This window comes from Eschscholzia californica, unplaced genomic scaffold (assembly GCF_041429995.1).
Source record: "Eschscholzia californica isolate CP2 unplaced genomic scaffold, dmEscCali1.0.p SCAF_1, whole genome shotgun sequence".
Lineage (NCBI taxonomy): Eukaryota > Viridiplantae > Streptophyta > Magnoliopsida > Ranunculales > Papaveraceae > Eschscholzia > Eschscholzia californica.
This window is the reverse complement of record NW_028238198.1, coordinates 31,004,532-31,020,135: the sequence shown is the minus strand read 5'-3', so window position 1 is coordinate 31,020,135 and position 15,604 is coordinate 31,004,532. Positions and strand designations below refer to the sequence as shown.

General features: G+C 34.0%; 1 protein-coding gene across 1 annotated transcript; it reads right to left on the bottom strand.

The window, feature by feature from the left end:
* Positions 1-1,142: 1,142 nt before the first annotated feature.
* Positions 1,143-8,183, bottom strand: CGL1 (alpha-1,3-mannosyl-glycoprotein beta-1,2-N-acetylglucosaminyltransferase). Its single transcript, XM_086652503.1, has 19 exons — positions 7,957-8,183; positions 7,205-7,255; positions 6,528-6,615; positions 5,798-5,860; positions 5,233-5,267; positions 4,972-5,048; positions 4,810-4,855; positions 4,595-4,657; positions 3,758-3,824; positions 3,621-3,689; positions 3,455-3,524; positions 3,271-3,332; positions 3,007-3,097; positions 2,810-2,903; positions 2,518-2,580; positions 2,383-2,421; positions 2,132-2,302; positions 1,634-1,763; positions 1,143-1,544 (listed from the first exon to the last, which is right to left on the bottom strand). Exons 1-18 carry the CDS (start codon positions 8,023-8,025, stop codon positions 1,647-1,649), a joined length of 1,335 nt encoding a protein of 444 aa, XP_086508629.1. The 5' UTR covers positions 8,026-8,183; the 3' UTR covers positions 1,143-1,544; positions 1,634-1,646.
* Positions 8,184-15,604: the final 7,421 nt, after the last annotated feature.

Sequence of the window (15,604 nt, the reverse complement as noted above, 5' to 3'; positions counted from 1 at the left end):
TGTCATCAAGTACGAGGGAAATATGCATTTTCTTGCTCAAATCTAGACTAGAGCACCACAAGTCTGTATAATCCAAAATGATTGAAGTGATTCTAGATTTTTTTTAATTATTTTCAGTAAATTCCTACACGACTAAAATAATAAATAAAATGAAATTACTCCATCAACATCAATTTCGTACTGGTTCATAAATACATAAGTTAAATAAGTAAAATATCTACCCTGTTCACAAATATTTTGGGTTTTATAGACCACATAAAGATCATTGACATCATTCTAAGGGCATTAAGATGCTGATTCATTTTTACTTGATTCATACTAAATAACAAGCCATTTTACGAGACTTTTAGATTTTTGGTATAGATGCACAATCAATTGGCCAAACAATCATCGATTATTTTATAATTATTGTACCAACAGTTTTTGATATGATCTTTTTATTTGAAATTCAAATCTCAATTAAAATTAGCAGATTCATTTCCGATATTCACTTACAGTTGATAGCAAATTAATAAGAACACGACCAACTCTAAAATGTTTTTAGCGCCCAAGTAAATTTTAGAACGAGCGTGAAGAAGAGAGGCATCAATAACACTTTCACGGTGCTTTTAAACTCAACTACAAGTTGATTTTACCTAAACAAATTTAATAAATGCCATCACCGAATATTTTAGGATTAGGGCAATGATTATTTGAGCCGAAATTCTGTTTAACACACAGGTAAAAGACCAGCTAACATTTAGTAATTATTATTGTAAGTTAAAATATTTCCGAGGACTTGGTTGTCAAATTGTGACCAGTTGGTCGTTTTAGTCCCCGTACTAAGTTAAAATATAAGAGCAAAATTGGTAACTTTAGCAAAAATTTAGCATCGGAAAGAACACTCGACTCAATCGGGGCCAAATCGGCCAGCTGGTTATCAATTGGAGGCCAAAATGGAATTACCCTATTTATAAAGACTAAAATGCTAAATAAACACAATGTCTATATATATTGGGGGAAAAGATGTTAGCATTAATTAAACAAGAAAAAATGCAATTATTCAATGAGTAAATACAATGTGAATAGGAACAAACTCAAGTATATAACGGGGAATTCTTTTCATGGCAAACATACAAGAAAATTCCAGAGTCTCTTGGAACTGATCTGAACAGTTTTCATGGATCTAATTGAATCATGGTGGAAGGATAACAGTGTAATCGCACTGAACACAGGATATCATTGATTACATACAAAAATATGAGCTAATAACATCACTCAAAAATACGATCGACTTACACCTTCAGAATTCCTTGTCAACTTAAACATATGTCTTTCGCTACTCTCTAAGATCTTAAAAGTAAATTGAAGAGTACGATGCAAAGTTGTTACCTGTAAATGGAGTTTGTTTGTTTGCCATAATTAGCCAGTCATTCATGCTTTTTGAGGGTTTTACCTTGCCTGAAATTACCTGTTATCGACTTGCCTATGGTAACTGCAGATCGCTTTCTTGAACATGTTTGAGAAATTACGAGGTTAATGTTCACAATGTTTCTCCTATGAATCTGATTCGTCGAGATAATGTCAAATTAAACTACTTGAAAATGAATCAACAAGAAAGCAAATGAAGTGCAACTAGTACTTAGTTACTGACCTTTCAATGTGAATTAAGCATTTTGAATTCCAAGCTGCTTTAGAGAATCAGGACCGACAAGGAATATCCGTCTTGAAGTTTGGAAGCGGAAAACTACTACTCCTTTATATGCTGTTCTTGGGACTCCATCCTGTGTAAAAGGAGAAATATGTGAAACACTTATTACGATTTTAGTGAGGAATGATTCAGTAAACTGAGCTAAAGAAAATGGATTGATTGATTGTTAGGAGGGGACATCCGAGACACATCGTCAGAGATCACCTACAAGGAGTTAAAGACTAGTTACACGATATAACTAGTGATACAACATAAATATTGTCATTCAATGCTAAGCATGTCCGAAGGTAAGCTGCATTATCATGAAGTTCAAGCCCCAGAAATTCCAGAAGTTGAGAAGAATTCACACACTTGAATACTTAAAGTGGGACATAAACGTTGTACCAAATTTCAGCTATCAACTATAAGACTTGAACGGGAAATATAAGCTTGATATATTACCTTCCATTCTTCAAAAATTCCAAATTGACGAGCAATTTGTTCGAAGTCTCTCTGGTCTTTGTAGTTAATACGCACATCTCCATCTATATTGTATGCCTTTAGAACAGCATCAGGTGCATTGACTGGTTTGGCATTTGATAAGACGTTCGCGAAGTGTCTTACATAATTGTCCTGAAGACATATATGTTTTTTAGGATAAAAGAACATAACATAATTCATATGTAGTAAATGCATCAGAGGATAATTCTTACCTTCTTCAGGTAGCTCAGATCCATCGATTTCCAATCAATCTTAGACAACATTAGATCAGGACACGAGACAGTTAGTAAGATGAAGATAAAAGGTCAAAACAAATATTACATAACGTACCTATACTGATTACTTACATGAGCATCATTTAGCTTAATAGGCTCCAAATATTGTTTGAAGAACTGGCCCATACTAGATCCCTGCATTATGTGCCCAAATTAACAGCTAATTAATACAAGAATTGAATAAATCTGACCTCAAACAGATTTATTTTCTATTTCTCACAATTTAAGGACCAAACTCCGTGTACTTTGCTACGACCATCTCTAGAAAGAAATTATCCTTGAGGAGAAAAAAGCTGAAATCCACATGTTGGTTGGTCCAACTTGGGATGTGTTAATCGATATAGGAAGGAAGAAGTATACTTACATGTTCACCAAAGTTGTACGTCCTGCACACTTCTGGTCTAATAAACTGACGACCTTTGTGGTTCTCCTTCAACCTCAACCAGTCATCCCAATAAGTATAACCTTGTTAAGGAAAATCAGTACATAAAGATAAAAGAAGTCCGAAGTTAAATTAGGTTCACATTCATAATCAAAGGTATAAAATGCCAAAAAGGATATGCTTTAGGCCACTTTGGTGATAGCTCATCCCATGTAGACTTCGTCAACATCCATCCAAGACCAGGAAAGAAATCTGATCGGTAAAGAATTTCTGCACAAAGTATGAATATTACATTAAATAAACATAATATTTGCCATTTCTTTGAAAACAGACCATCACAATACAAGTCCCTATTGGTGCAGCTTCTGAAAGACTACTCACACAACTCAGTTATAGAATCAGTAGATAAAAGCGAGACTCGGTGATGATACGTGCATACTTACTGGAATCATGTACGAATTGCTTTTGCCCGTTGTCATTCCACGAGGAAACAGCCATAATACTCCTTCAATGATGCCATATCAAAGAAACACAAATAAAATAAAAAGGTCAGTAGCAGTATGAAGAACAGACTTTGAACTTTCAAAAATAGAAAGGGAAATACTGGCTTTCATCAAATATGCGCACTTATCATTGTCAAGCAAAGTAGCTGCAACCTCAAAATAGTCAAAAAAATCTGGGGCAATCTCCATGTCATCTGTTGTTCAAAAAAAATTTGTTGTTACACAATTCCACACTTACTTTGGATAATAGACGAACAAGAGGTCAATAATCAAAGATATTAGCACCTTACCTTCCAGGATGATTACTCTGGGGAAGTTATGCTTGTAAAATAACTCGTCCAGTGCCCATTTGTAGTGACCTGGTATGAAAGCACTTTTCAGTGTTGGGAAAATAAAGTAGTAACAAAAAGATAAGAGCAACCCTTACTTGCTATTTTGTAGTATGCTATCATCTCTCCAGGCCTTTCAGTGTGCACTTCTCCAAAATCCAAATGCTGCAATTACATTAATCAGTCACCCTGTTGCTTGAAATTTATTATGATATTATATAATACCATAAAAATTTGTCTTAATTTTGTTACTAACTGCAATTAAGATGAACTTAACACGTGACTATTTCTTTCATCAGCAGTACCAGAAGAAAATACTCCGAGCTGACAATTGTTGAAAACAACTTAGAGGAGTTACTATCTTTGGGTGCCAAAAAAGAACTCTCCCCTCTCAGTATCTGGGTTTGCCTTTGGGATACCCATACGTAGAGAGAAATAATAGGAAACTCTCTGCATGGAAATCAATTCTCTCTCAAGAGGAGGCAAGCTAGCCCTCAACAAATCTGTCCTCTTGTCTCTTCCTATATACTTCATGTCACTATTTCACATCCCAGCTTCCGTCCTCCAAATCATAGAAACAAAATGCAAGAACTTTCTGTGGGATAACAATGAACAAGAGAAAAGAATTCATTTGGTGTCATGGACAGAGGTGTGTAAACAAATTTCAAAGGGAGGCTTAGGGATTGGAAACATCAAAGCCATGAATGAAGCTCTGCTGACTAAGTGAGTAAGTGGTTATGGAAATCCAATGATGAGAAGGAAGCTCGTTGGAGGAAGATAATTGGATTAAAATACGGCTTGGATGAGGGAGGCAGTTGTACTAAGAAGCCCACTAAGACCTATGGTTGCTCTAGGTGGAGAGGAATTCACAATCATAAACAAAAACTAGAGTCTACCATGAAGAGGAAAGTAGCGAAATGGAAGGAGTGGACTACCTGCATATAGCTCAGCTGATGATAACTCAAAGCTTTACGTTTAACATTTTCATCTGGTCCATCCTGGAAGAAGAAAAATCATGGTACCATTATAGACTACAGTTGTCCCCTATTCATCTCTCTCAGTTAAAAACTTGAGAGCAAGCTCAGAAGTTTACTTATTTCCTCATGAAAGAAACATCTAAATATATCTTTCATGCCAGAACTGTACATACCTGGGATACAAAAAGTGGAAATTTTGAAGCAACAGAATCCTGATATCTGGAAAGAAAGAGCAGTCACGGAACGTATACTCAGTAAGAGAAATATTATGAATTTCATAAAATTCCTTGTGCAAAGTAGAATCTGAAACAGAACACGATGGACATAAACCATACTTCAATATGGATTCAATTGTTCGTTCTAGATAATCTGGGCGATTGCATGCCATAACCACGACAGCTGCTACTGGCACCTGTTTTGTTCATAAAGTAGGATTTTTGTTTTCGGACAAGAAAAAGAATTTATATTAATGAAAACAATTGTGCAAATATAATGACCATATTCCATGAAAATAGTTACAGTGCAGCAAAAATAGCACGATGTCATGACCATGCTGAAAGCAATGAACTCAAAAATGTCAATTTTCGCTCCTTTACCTGTAATTTGTTGCCCAGTTTTTGCACACCTTTCCCTGCAACCAAATTCATCAAGTCAATATGGAACTTCACCAAACGAAAAGCACATAATACCAAACTTAGGAACAAATCCAGTTGCAAATCATCAGTTTGTTATAGATGCATAAGACATGAATACAGTATATAAACCCAATGACTAAACTGGAAAAATAATAATAAGTTTATGTTATCAAGTGTTCTGGAGGATTTTCAATATCAAGGGTGTGAGAACTTTTTAAGATGTTATGTCATATTATATAAGAAAATCAGGAGTCAATAACATCGGATACTTTGACGCTAGCCGAACACACAAATCACTTCAGTAGGTGTTACATAAGCCTTCTGCCTTCCTGCGGACTAGTCACAATTCATGACACCGTGTCCTAATCTTTCAGTCCAATTAAAAAGAGGAAATGTACTTAAGAAACAAAACATAGATGACAATACTACACGAAACAATAGAAATGAGGACTAGGCATACAGTAGGCAACTAAACACATGGTAACTAACTCTTGTATTAGCAATGAGAAAAAGGGTAAGAATATACTTTCAAGTTCTTGAACTAGACCCCTCAACTGCGCACACTCCAGCTCTTTACGCTCCTTTTCATCTGCAATAGCATAAATTATTAGCTGACACGCCCAATAGTTTACTTCTCCGGTAAGAAGAACAAAAGCATCTGACCTGCATAGCGTCTAGTAATATAATAGTCCATTTTCATTGATTATCACAACCAGATGTCCGAAGTCAAAAGCGTATTACTAAGGGGATATCATTTTTTTGTACGACGCAGATATTAAGGGTTCACAGTTCACTTGCTTCAGGGAACATAATTTATGGCGAAGCCAGACGAACACAACAATCCTAGGAATCAGTGCTTGGAATTAACCCATTTCCATTTGGGAGGCGATCTTTGCAACACTATAAAGTTCAGAGTTTTAGTTGTCTGCTGGGATTTACACCGACATATACTTGTATATCTTACATATTGTTGATATTTTATCTTGTAAAGAAATGGATATTGAAAAATATTTTCGCAAGGCTAACCCCCCAAACCTTGACTCTTAAGTGTTATTCGGTTATTCCTTCGTAATATCACACGCCCCACCCCATATTAGAGGAACATCGTCCTAGTATTTAGTGGTTTACCTTGCAATGAAGCACCTAATGTACGTCATTCAAGCAGCATTTCATGTAAGAAACTTTACAACAGAGCAAGTATGCAACTATATAAAACCAAAAAAAAAAACAAGGCCAAACCTAGTCAAAAGCCTCACCTTCAAGTGTGACAATCCGTTCCTGTTGCACACTTATTTGGTCAACCAATTCTCTCATTTGGCTTGTGCAGTGGTTCTCAGCCTCCACCTGTTAAAACCAATGAACTGGTGGGAAGTTAATTCTAGGAAACGGGCATGCTTTAGTTGCTGTTATATGAATAGTTTCTAAATCCAATCTTACTAAGAAGAACGATATACAACATAGAAGAAGCATTGCACCTTAAACTCAACGCTCTAAAGAAACCAAACTGTGTGTAGCAGAAGCCTAATATACTGAAGCTAATCAGACATTAATATTTAATACAAATTTATGCTATCAATTTTGGATCTTTATATATTCTACTCACAACAGTTCCATTTTTATCATTGAAGGCTCTACACAAGCACATTTTATTTATATTATTTCATGCATCATGTATAAACTCTACAAGCTGTAAAATTCAGAATGGAGGAAGAAGATGCCCCAAGTGATCAACCAGAACCGATATACTAATTACAAGATACATGAATGAAAGATGATAAGAAGCGGAAACAGCATTTTAGTACCTAAACTTTGATGAAGTAGAAAACACGTGTACTAGAAAATGTAGTTAAGTTCGAGTTAGGATGGAAGAAGATGCATTCATTTATATAGAGTAAGAAAATAATAAATTGCAATGAAATAGTTTAAAGCATACCGCTGCTGCAAGCCGATCCGCGTGCTCTGATTGTGTAGTAAAAAGACGCATCTAGGAGAAACAGAAAAGAAGAAAAACGGAAGTAGAAGTTACTTATACGGTTAGAGACAATGGACTTATTGAGAATGTGTACAGTATTATTGAGATCAGCGAAAAGCAAGGAGTACATAAGAGCTTGCATATCACACAATGTGGGAATATTGGATACAATTGAAATTAATCTGATACTCTCCTAATCTGAAGTCTGAAGAGTTGCATCCCAACTCCAATTTTGAACTCTAGCCCATCAAGAGTATGTTTGTTCATTTCATCTCAAACCCATTAAGATAGCGAAAAAATAAAGTAAGTACCGGTTCTTAAATGATCTTCAAAATTGTACTTGCCCGGATGATTTAGCAAAATCGCAGCTCAACAATTCTAAATCTATAATTAGCACTAAATTATTCAATGTCATCACAAGCAAGTTTTCCTATTGTGGTATTAAACTAAAAATAAAGTATGTATAGCTGCTGACCGTAATTTTACATTCATTCAAAGATATAGGTTTCTCAGAATCTGAAATCAATTGAAGAAATTAGAGTTCAATTTTAAAGTGATCTGAAGAAATTCAGAAATTGAAATTGTCCTACTAAATCGAATAGCAAAAACGATATTAACACGAACTAGGGTTTCAAGAAGAGTAATTCGAGAGACAGAAGAGCATAATTCAACCTAAATTGAGAAAAAAAAAATTAAATCGAAAAGCAAGATACCTGGATATAGATGAATGCAACGGCAGCGAAGAACAGAAGAAATCGGTAGTCACAGAAACTCCGCGCCATGATTTTTTTCGTTTTTTCTTGAATCAAAGCTTCGTAAATGTGAAGCTTCGATCGCTTTGTGAAGAATAGTTTCAGGCGGCTTCGTGAATTGAAGAAGACGCAGTTTTGATGGTCTTTGTTTGGTGAAAGATTTTGCTGTATTATTGTTTTGATGATTTCTAACTCCTTTGACCGCGAGTGTGAGGTGTAATTCTTAACAAAGACGGGGTGGGAGGTCCAAAAACAATGCCCTATAAGTACAAAGAGTCCACTCATCTCCCAAAATGAATCAAAAGTCCAAAAATAATTATAAACCCACATATAGTCCAAAAACGAATCTCGATGCACTAAATCCCATCTCTAGGAAAAAAAAACTTGTAACTTCACCCCTCTATACATATAATCCTGCATACATTTTTCAGAATTATGGTACATTAATCAGATAGTTTGTGCATGTTATATAATGTATGTTCTAATTGTTTAATGATTTACACTATGTACATTTTTCAGAATGTCTAAGGAATGATAATGTAATGTATTTTCTTCAAGCTTCTTTTATATTTTAACTATTATTGTCGCATTGTATAGTTGTACCATACATTACATAAAATGTATACTTCATTTGAATTTTATAATTTAACCATTATTGTACCATTGCATAACGTGTACCTTACATTGCTCATCATGTTCTTCAAGCATTATTTATGATTCTTCATGCACTTTTCAGAATTATTGTATATTATTCACATAGTTTGTACAATATACGAGATACAATTACACATTTGAAAATGCACTGTACAAACTACCAGATACAATATATCAACATTGAATTGGAAATGCATTACATTTAAGCTTCATACGAAGTCAAGTTCGTAACCTAATTTTTCATTTGCTAAGAACCTAAAACAATAGACTAAAATGGATTACACATTTAAAAACGCATTGTACAAATTGTCAGAAGCAATACAAACTACCAAATGCATTACACAAACTACCAGAGGTATCAAATCTGTTAACTGAAGGTATTTTTGGCATTTTAAACAACGGACTAAAAACCTATAGATCTTTAAGGGTGGATCTCGGATCGAATTTTTCCTAACTTTTGGACTTCTAACCCATGCCCCAATTCTTAATGTTAATTTCATTTCGTCCAAAAATGATCTAAACTGCCACATTTTTTGTTAGTCATTTTAACTGTTTTTATTTTTATTTATTTTTTGAAAAAAAGAATACTTCATTCATAAAGTTCAAGTAGCAATACAAGTTGGGATGTTAAAACGATCCCAAAATTCGGTACCATGGTTCAAGAAGGCATTGTGTGCCAAGTTATGAGCCAAGGTGTTACATTGTCGATAACAAAAAAGAATATGGATCTAATCAAATTCTTCAATATGATGACGAATGTCGAGTATAATCGATCGAGCTTCCCAAGGTATCGTGTCTCCCTTTCCATTAATTGCGTCAACATTTAGTTTGCAGTCTCCTTCGACAATACAGTTTTGTATATCCAATCGATGCGCCAATTCGACTCTCATGTAAAACGCCCAAGCTTCAGCTACTATCACAAAAACATTTCCAAGGTTTTTCGAACAACCTCCCATTAAATCACCATTTCAATTTTTGGCTACTGCGGCACATGTTGATCCTTGTGGTAAAACTGACCCGTCCACATTGATTTTATGTTGTTCCGGCTCGGGTGGAATCCATTCATGATGTAATAGTCGATTGTTTGATAGCAAGGATATGGGAGTTGCAAATGGCAGGAAGAAAAAGTCTGATAAGTAACGACTGATAATAGTATTTGTGTTGAAGGTAGTCGAGTTAAAAATCATATTGTTTTTGTCTTTCCATATACTCCACATAAGCAGGGAAGCTTTATTGAACATTAAGTAGGAACCGAGTTTTGCGATCCATGTGGACAGATTGGAGATAATATCAGATGGAACGTCCGTTTCTATAGTAACTCCAATTTGTTGGTATAAGTGATGTACCCTGTTGCAATGGAGTAAGAGATGGGATGTCGATTCTTCAAATGTGTTACAAAATGGACAAATGAGATGAATATTTTGCACAAACCGCCCTATATTACTGCCAAACCACCGTGAATAATCTTCCATATAAAATTTCTCACCTTAGGATATAATGTATCGTTCGTCCAAAATGATTTCCAGTCGAAAGTTGGCGCTTGATACGAAGGTTGATGTAGGGTCAGTAAGCTTTAATAAGAAGACTTGGTACTGAATGTGTCATTCTTTGTTGGTGTCCAAATTAGACAATCTTCCATATCTTCATGAGGTATAAAAGACTAAATAGTTTGGAAGCAGTACTTGGATCGAAAAAACCGCGAATTCAATCAACGTCCCACGATTTATTGCCAGGTTAAATAAATCCCTCACAAATATAAGTTGACTCGGCCAACCTTCTGGTTTGTCTAAGAGAAATGTTTGTAAATCTGGAATCCAAGGGTCTTCAAAGATGCGAATAGAAGCGCCATGACCCAAAGACCAAAAACAAGAATGTTGAAAAATTTCTCTTGTTGCTAACATCGCTTGCCAAGTACAAGAACTATTCGGACCACGATTAACACTCCAAAAATTAGAATTTCGAAGATATTTAGGTTGAAGAAGTTGTGCCCATGTTGATCTGGGTTTGGTGAGGAAATTCCATGTCAACTTTGCGATTAATGATAAATTTACCATCTCTAGATTCCGAAATCCCTGACCTCCCTCTAATTTAGGCCGGCAAATAGTTCCCCAATTTATGAAATGAAGTTTATGTTCATCAGGGTCATGTCCCCACCAAAAGTTTCTTTTCAATTTTTCAAGTTTTGATATAACTCCTTCCGGTAATATTGAGGTACTCATAGAATAAATAGAAATAGATGACAAAATAGTCTGAATTGTGATACCTCTTCTTGCTTGAGACATTAACCTTTGTTTCCAACCCGCAAGTTTAATAGAAAATTTTGACTCAAGAAAATCAAACTATGCAATTTGTCGAGGAGATTTTAACAAAAAATTCCCTAAATATTTGTCATCACTTTCCAAACGGTGTACCCCCAATGAGTTGATGATGGCTTCCTGCTGAAGATGTGGTATCCCTTTCCCAAAATGTATTGAAGATTTTTTATAGTTAATCTTTTGCCCAGAAACTAAGAAATATAATAAGTTATTTATATTTTCTTCACTGCAAATACCAAATATGAAGATATCGACTGCGAAAAGTAAGTGTGTCACAAGCGGTACTCTGTAATTTAGACGAATACCTTCATATAAACCAATGTCAACCATCTAGTAAAATATATTTGACAACCATTGTGATGTGATTATAAACAAATAAGGGGATAGTGGACACCCTTGCCTTATCCCTCTAGTCCCTTCGAACACTTTTTGAGGAGACCCATTTAAAAGAATCTGGAAAGAAGTAGTGGTTACACAATTCATGATCAAAGATATAGTATTTTGATTAAAACCCAAGTGTTGTAAAGTTGAAAGAAGAAAACCCCAATCAACTTTATCACATGTCTTTGCCATATCTAATTTGAGGGCGAACATCTTCTTTGAACTTTTCTTCATCGAGTGTAACATTTCTATAGCTAGTATAATGTTATCAGCAATTTGTCTTGATGGGACAAAAGCCGTTTGAAATTCTAAAATGATTCCGTCTAAATATGGTCAAATACGTGATGGCAAAATTTTTGTAACAGTCTTATAAACCACATTGCATAAAGCTATTGGGCAGAAATCATTTGGTGCTTCGGACTTTTTTGTTTCGGATATTAAGACCAAATATGTATGATTAAGTGGAGAGGGTGGTCCGACTTTCATTAAATATCACATAGAAAAAAGAAATTAGTGATATTCTATTTTATTTTTAGTTTACACTTTATTCTTCAAAATAAAATTCGGTCATAGTCTTCCTCTTCTTTGTGATGGAAGCTAGTAGGAGATTTTTTTCTCTTTCCTTCTCTCGTATCTCTTCTTTGTTTGTGAAGGGTCGTTGGTAGATGGGAGACCTCTCTTCTCCTTCTACCACTGCCATCATCATCTCTCTCTCTCTCTACCCATTGTTGTCGTGGTCTACTTTTAGGATAGACGTATAGAGATGTCGTTCTTTGTATATTTTTCAGTACCCTCGAGATAAAATTTTGATCCAAGTTTACTATTGTCAGGCTTGCAAAAATAAAAGCAACTAAATTCTTGATAGTTTGAATACTAAGGTTAAGTTGGTTAGGGTTAGAAAATATTTGTCGATTCATGTCTTTAAATTAGTTTCTCTTTGTTTGGGATGTGAATCTGTTTTTGGGATTGTAAATTTGTAATATATTTTATGTTTTACCTTTTGTGCATGTATTTTGTAAGTTGTGATGTAGGTTTTACATTCTCTTCTATATACATGCTTCAATTTAGATTATTTCTTCTGTGGTGTTTTTTTCTATCACTATCTGAATGTTACTTGTTTAAGCTTGATTTGAATGAATTTGATATCTATTTAGTGTGAAGTGTACATTTAGTCACATTGAATTATCTTAGACAACAATCTCTATATTCAATTAAACTCAAAATCAATTCGAATCTAGTTATTCAAATGTATAAGACATCACTAATAAAAGAGAAAGAAAAAAAAATCACGTACCTTATTAAGTCGATTCAAATTTTAAATCTAGTTTAAATTTTACTTCTTTTTTTGTTGAAAATTTTAAATCTTACTTTTTTTTTTCTTTTTTGAAAGTTCTTAAATCTTACTTTTTTTTTTTTTTTGATGAGAGGGTTTTTAAATCTTACTTGAAAAACAGGATTTCAAAACCTACCGCTCAAAGTCAAAGTTGCAAAATTTAGCACTGTCACTGTGTTTGTTTCACTTAAATATTTGCATTTTCCTCCCAAATAAACAATGTTTACCCACCTCTCTCTGTTGAAAAATTAAACCCATGGAACATCCATACCTAGAGACCAAAGTTATATTTTATAGAGCTAAAAAGAGTACACTATTGAAAAAAAGTACACTATTGGTCTGTTTTTTGCGAACGTCATCAAGCTAATATCAATAGTAGGAGTAATAATTTTCAGCAAAAAAAATATATAATAATAATAATCTGTCAAAAAATTTGCAATCATAAAAAGGAAAACTTCAAGTTGATGTAGGGGACTTTTTTTTCCTGAGAATAATGCACAGAGGTTCGAAAATCCAAATATTAAATCGATAAAACAATGAACGATACTACCACATAGAGCAAAACAACAAAAGCATTCCCTACCAAAAATAATAGTTTTGGACTAGTCTTCTAAATATCTAAAATAAATATCATTAATAATGTAAAGATCAATTATTTATACCATTTTGGATTCGACCTACTTTTGGTTTTGTTGTTCATCAATTAAATTCTAAGAAAAACGTTGATATGAGGATACATATGATTTTATAAACAAAAAATTAGGCCGTAGGTCTAATTTAGGAAAAAATAAATGAAAAAGACAAGTTGTATTTTGTTTGATAAAAATTTTAATATTTGTATTTTGTTTGGTGTAAATCCAAAATGTAATGCAACCAACGCAGACCTTTGGAACCAGATAAAATATTCTAGCAAATTTCGTTTAGTTAAAAACCAGAAAATTTTTATTTTCTCTAGTAAAAAATTCAAACACAATGCAACCAATGCAAATATTTGCAATCCTTTTGCAACCATTAGCAAATTACGAAAATATTTATGCAACTGAAGAACAGAAAAATTTAATGATTTTTTTTCAAAAAAAAAGTATTGTACGGAGTTGTAACCAAAATATTCTTTTAACCCACTGACCACTCCGGGGTAAACGGATTCGAACGAGTCTGAAACCCACCAGAAATTGATTGGATTCGGTCCACTTGGTTGGTAGTAAAAAATGACTTTGTAAATACTCAATAATCAGTCAAATAAATAAGGATAAATGACCGTACAGGTCAGAGTATTTTGCTTAATAACTAAAAAAGCCAGGTTCTTTTATAAATTAGCAAACAGTGGTGGAATAATAATTTGAATTGCTCATTCGTGAGGAAAAAATATTCTTAATTAATTATCAGGTCATTTTTGAACTTTGATTATCCCAAAATACCCCTAACAGCAATAAAAAAGATTTTCTCTTTCTGTCTTTCACGTTATTTCTGCTGCTTCATCTTATTATTCTGATTAGGATTCATTAGGTTAGTGTTTTACATCTCATGATGATGATGAATCTATTGTTTTAATCTCCATCTCTGAATCCAAGTTTCATCTCCCCACAGTAGAAATATTTAGGTTTTCTTCTTCTTGGATTCTTCTCTGGTTCTCCTTCTTCGATGCTTCTCGTTCTTTTTCTTCTTGATTCGACAAAACTTATTCAAGTGTGTGTGTTGTTCATCTGATGTTGATGATACAAACTCAAGAAAAACGAACCCTAAATTTGGGATTAAGAAGGGTTACATGAGGATCATAAATTCATTTTCGTGATTCAAGCCGGATATAACTACGAGAATATGACGAAGCCTTTTCTTTGAAGACTACTTTCTATAACATTAAGTGACTCAGTTTGGAGAAGTAAGTGAGAATAACTGGGTGGATATATTGTGCTACCAAGAAGAGCGAAACTTCAACTCTCTAAGTATTTATAAGAGATGCCAACATAGCTCATTAGGTGTTTGACGAAATGCCTTAAAGGAACCTTCTTTAATGGACAGGTCTCATGACTGGATATTTAATGGAATGCAAAGCCAAGGTTTTTCCTGCCATTTTTGACATTAGAAGATCTTAAGGATATGGGTGTTAATGGTGTTGGTTCAGGAAGGAAAATGTAATATGACATTAAATAGCTCATAAGGGGGTTCTCCAGAGACTCATTAGGCTGTGCTTGATTCATTATGGGGAAAATGTAACCACTGCCTTCTTATTGCATACTTGCCTTTTCTTTGTACCTGTTGATGAATCGATTGTTAATTCTTTCTCTTTCTAATTTCAATTTCTTTTCTTCCACACTTGTTGAAGCAATATTTTCATCCTCACACTAAGATCGATCCTTAATACTAGTTAATACTAGTAGTAAATCATGTTTGCAATTTAAATTTTGCAAACACAATTTGCATTTTACATTATGCAAACATGTATTTGCAGAACAAATTGTTGCAAACACGTGTTTGCATAACATGTTTGCAAAACAGAATACATTATGCAAACACATGTTTGCAGATATACATTATGCAAACACATGTTTGCAGTTTACATTATGCAAACACATGTTTGCAGATCAGATTGTTGCAAACACGTTTGCATAACAGTTTGTTGCAAACACGTTTGCATAACAGATTGCTGCAAACACGTTTGCATAACAGCTTGTTGCAAACACGTTTGCAGAAAAACGTAAAGGAAAAAACGCCCGTTTTTTTCTGAGTTTTTTTTTGAAAAAAGGTATTGAGAATGGATCTTGTTAGAAAGCTAATGAAAAATCATTTCTAAATATATAATTTTTATAGAATTCCGACATCTCAAACAAAAGTTATATCGATTTAAAGTTTAAAGAAAAATAAAAGAATTTAGTTACACAAAATGACAAAAAAGGGTACTTTAGTATTTGCACACTTTTTGACCTGA

What these genes read in the sequence shown, in the direction of transcription:
- CGL1 (XM_086652503.1), bottom strand. Translation starts at nt 8,025, where the DNA reads ATGGCGCGGAGTTTCTGTGACTACCGATTTCTTCTGTTCTTCGCTGCC. An exon ending in ACAATTGAATCCATATTGAA is followed by an intron (nt 4,856 to 4,971) that starts GTATGGTTTATG and finishes CTTTCTTTCCAG; the next exon opens with ATATCAGGATTCTGTTGCTT. An exon ending in AGCATACTACAAAATAGCAA is followed by an intron (nt 3,690 to 3,757) that starts GTAAGGGTTGCT and finishes CTTTCATACCAG; the next exon opens with GTCACTACAAATGGGCACTG.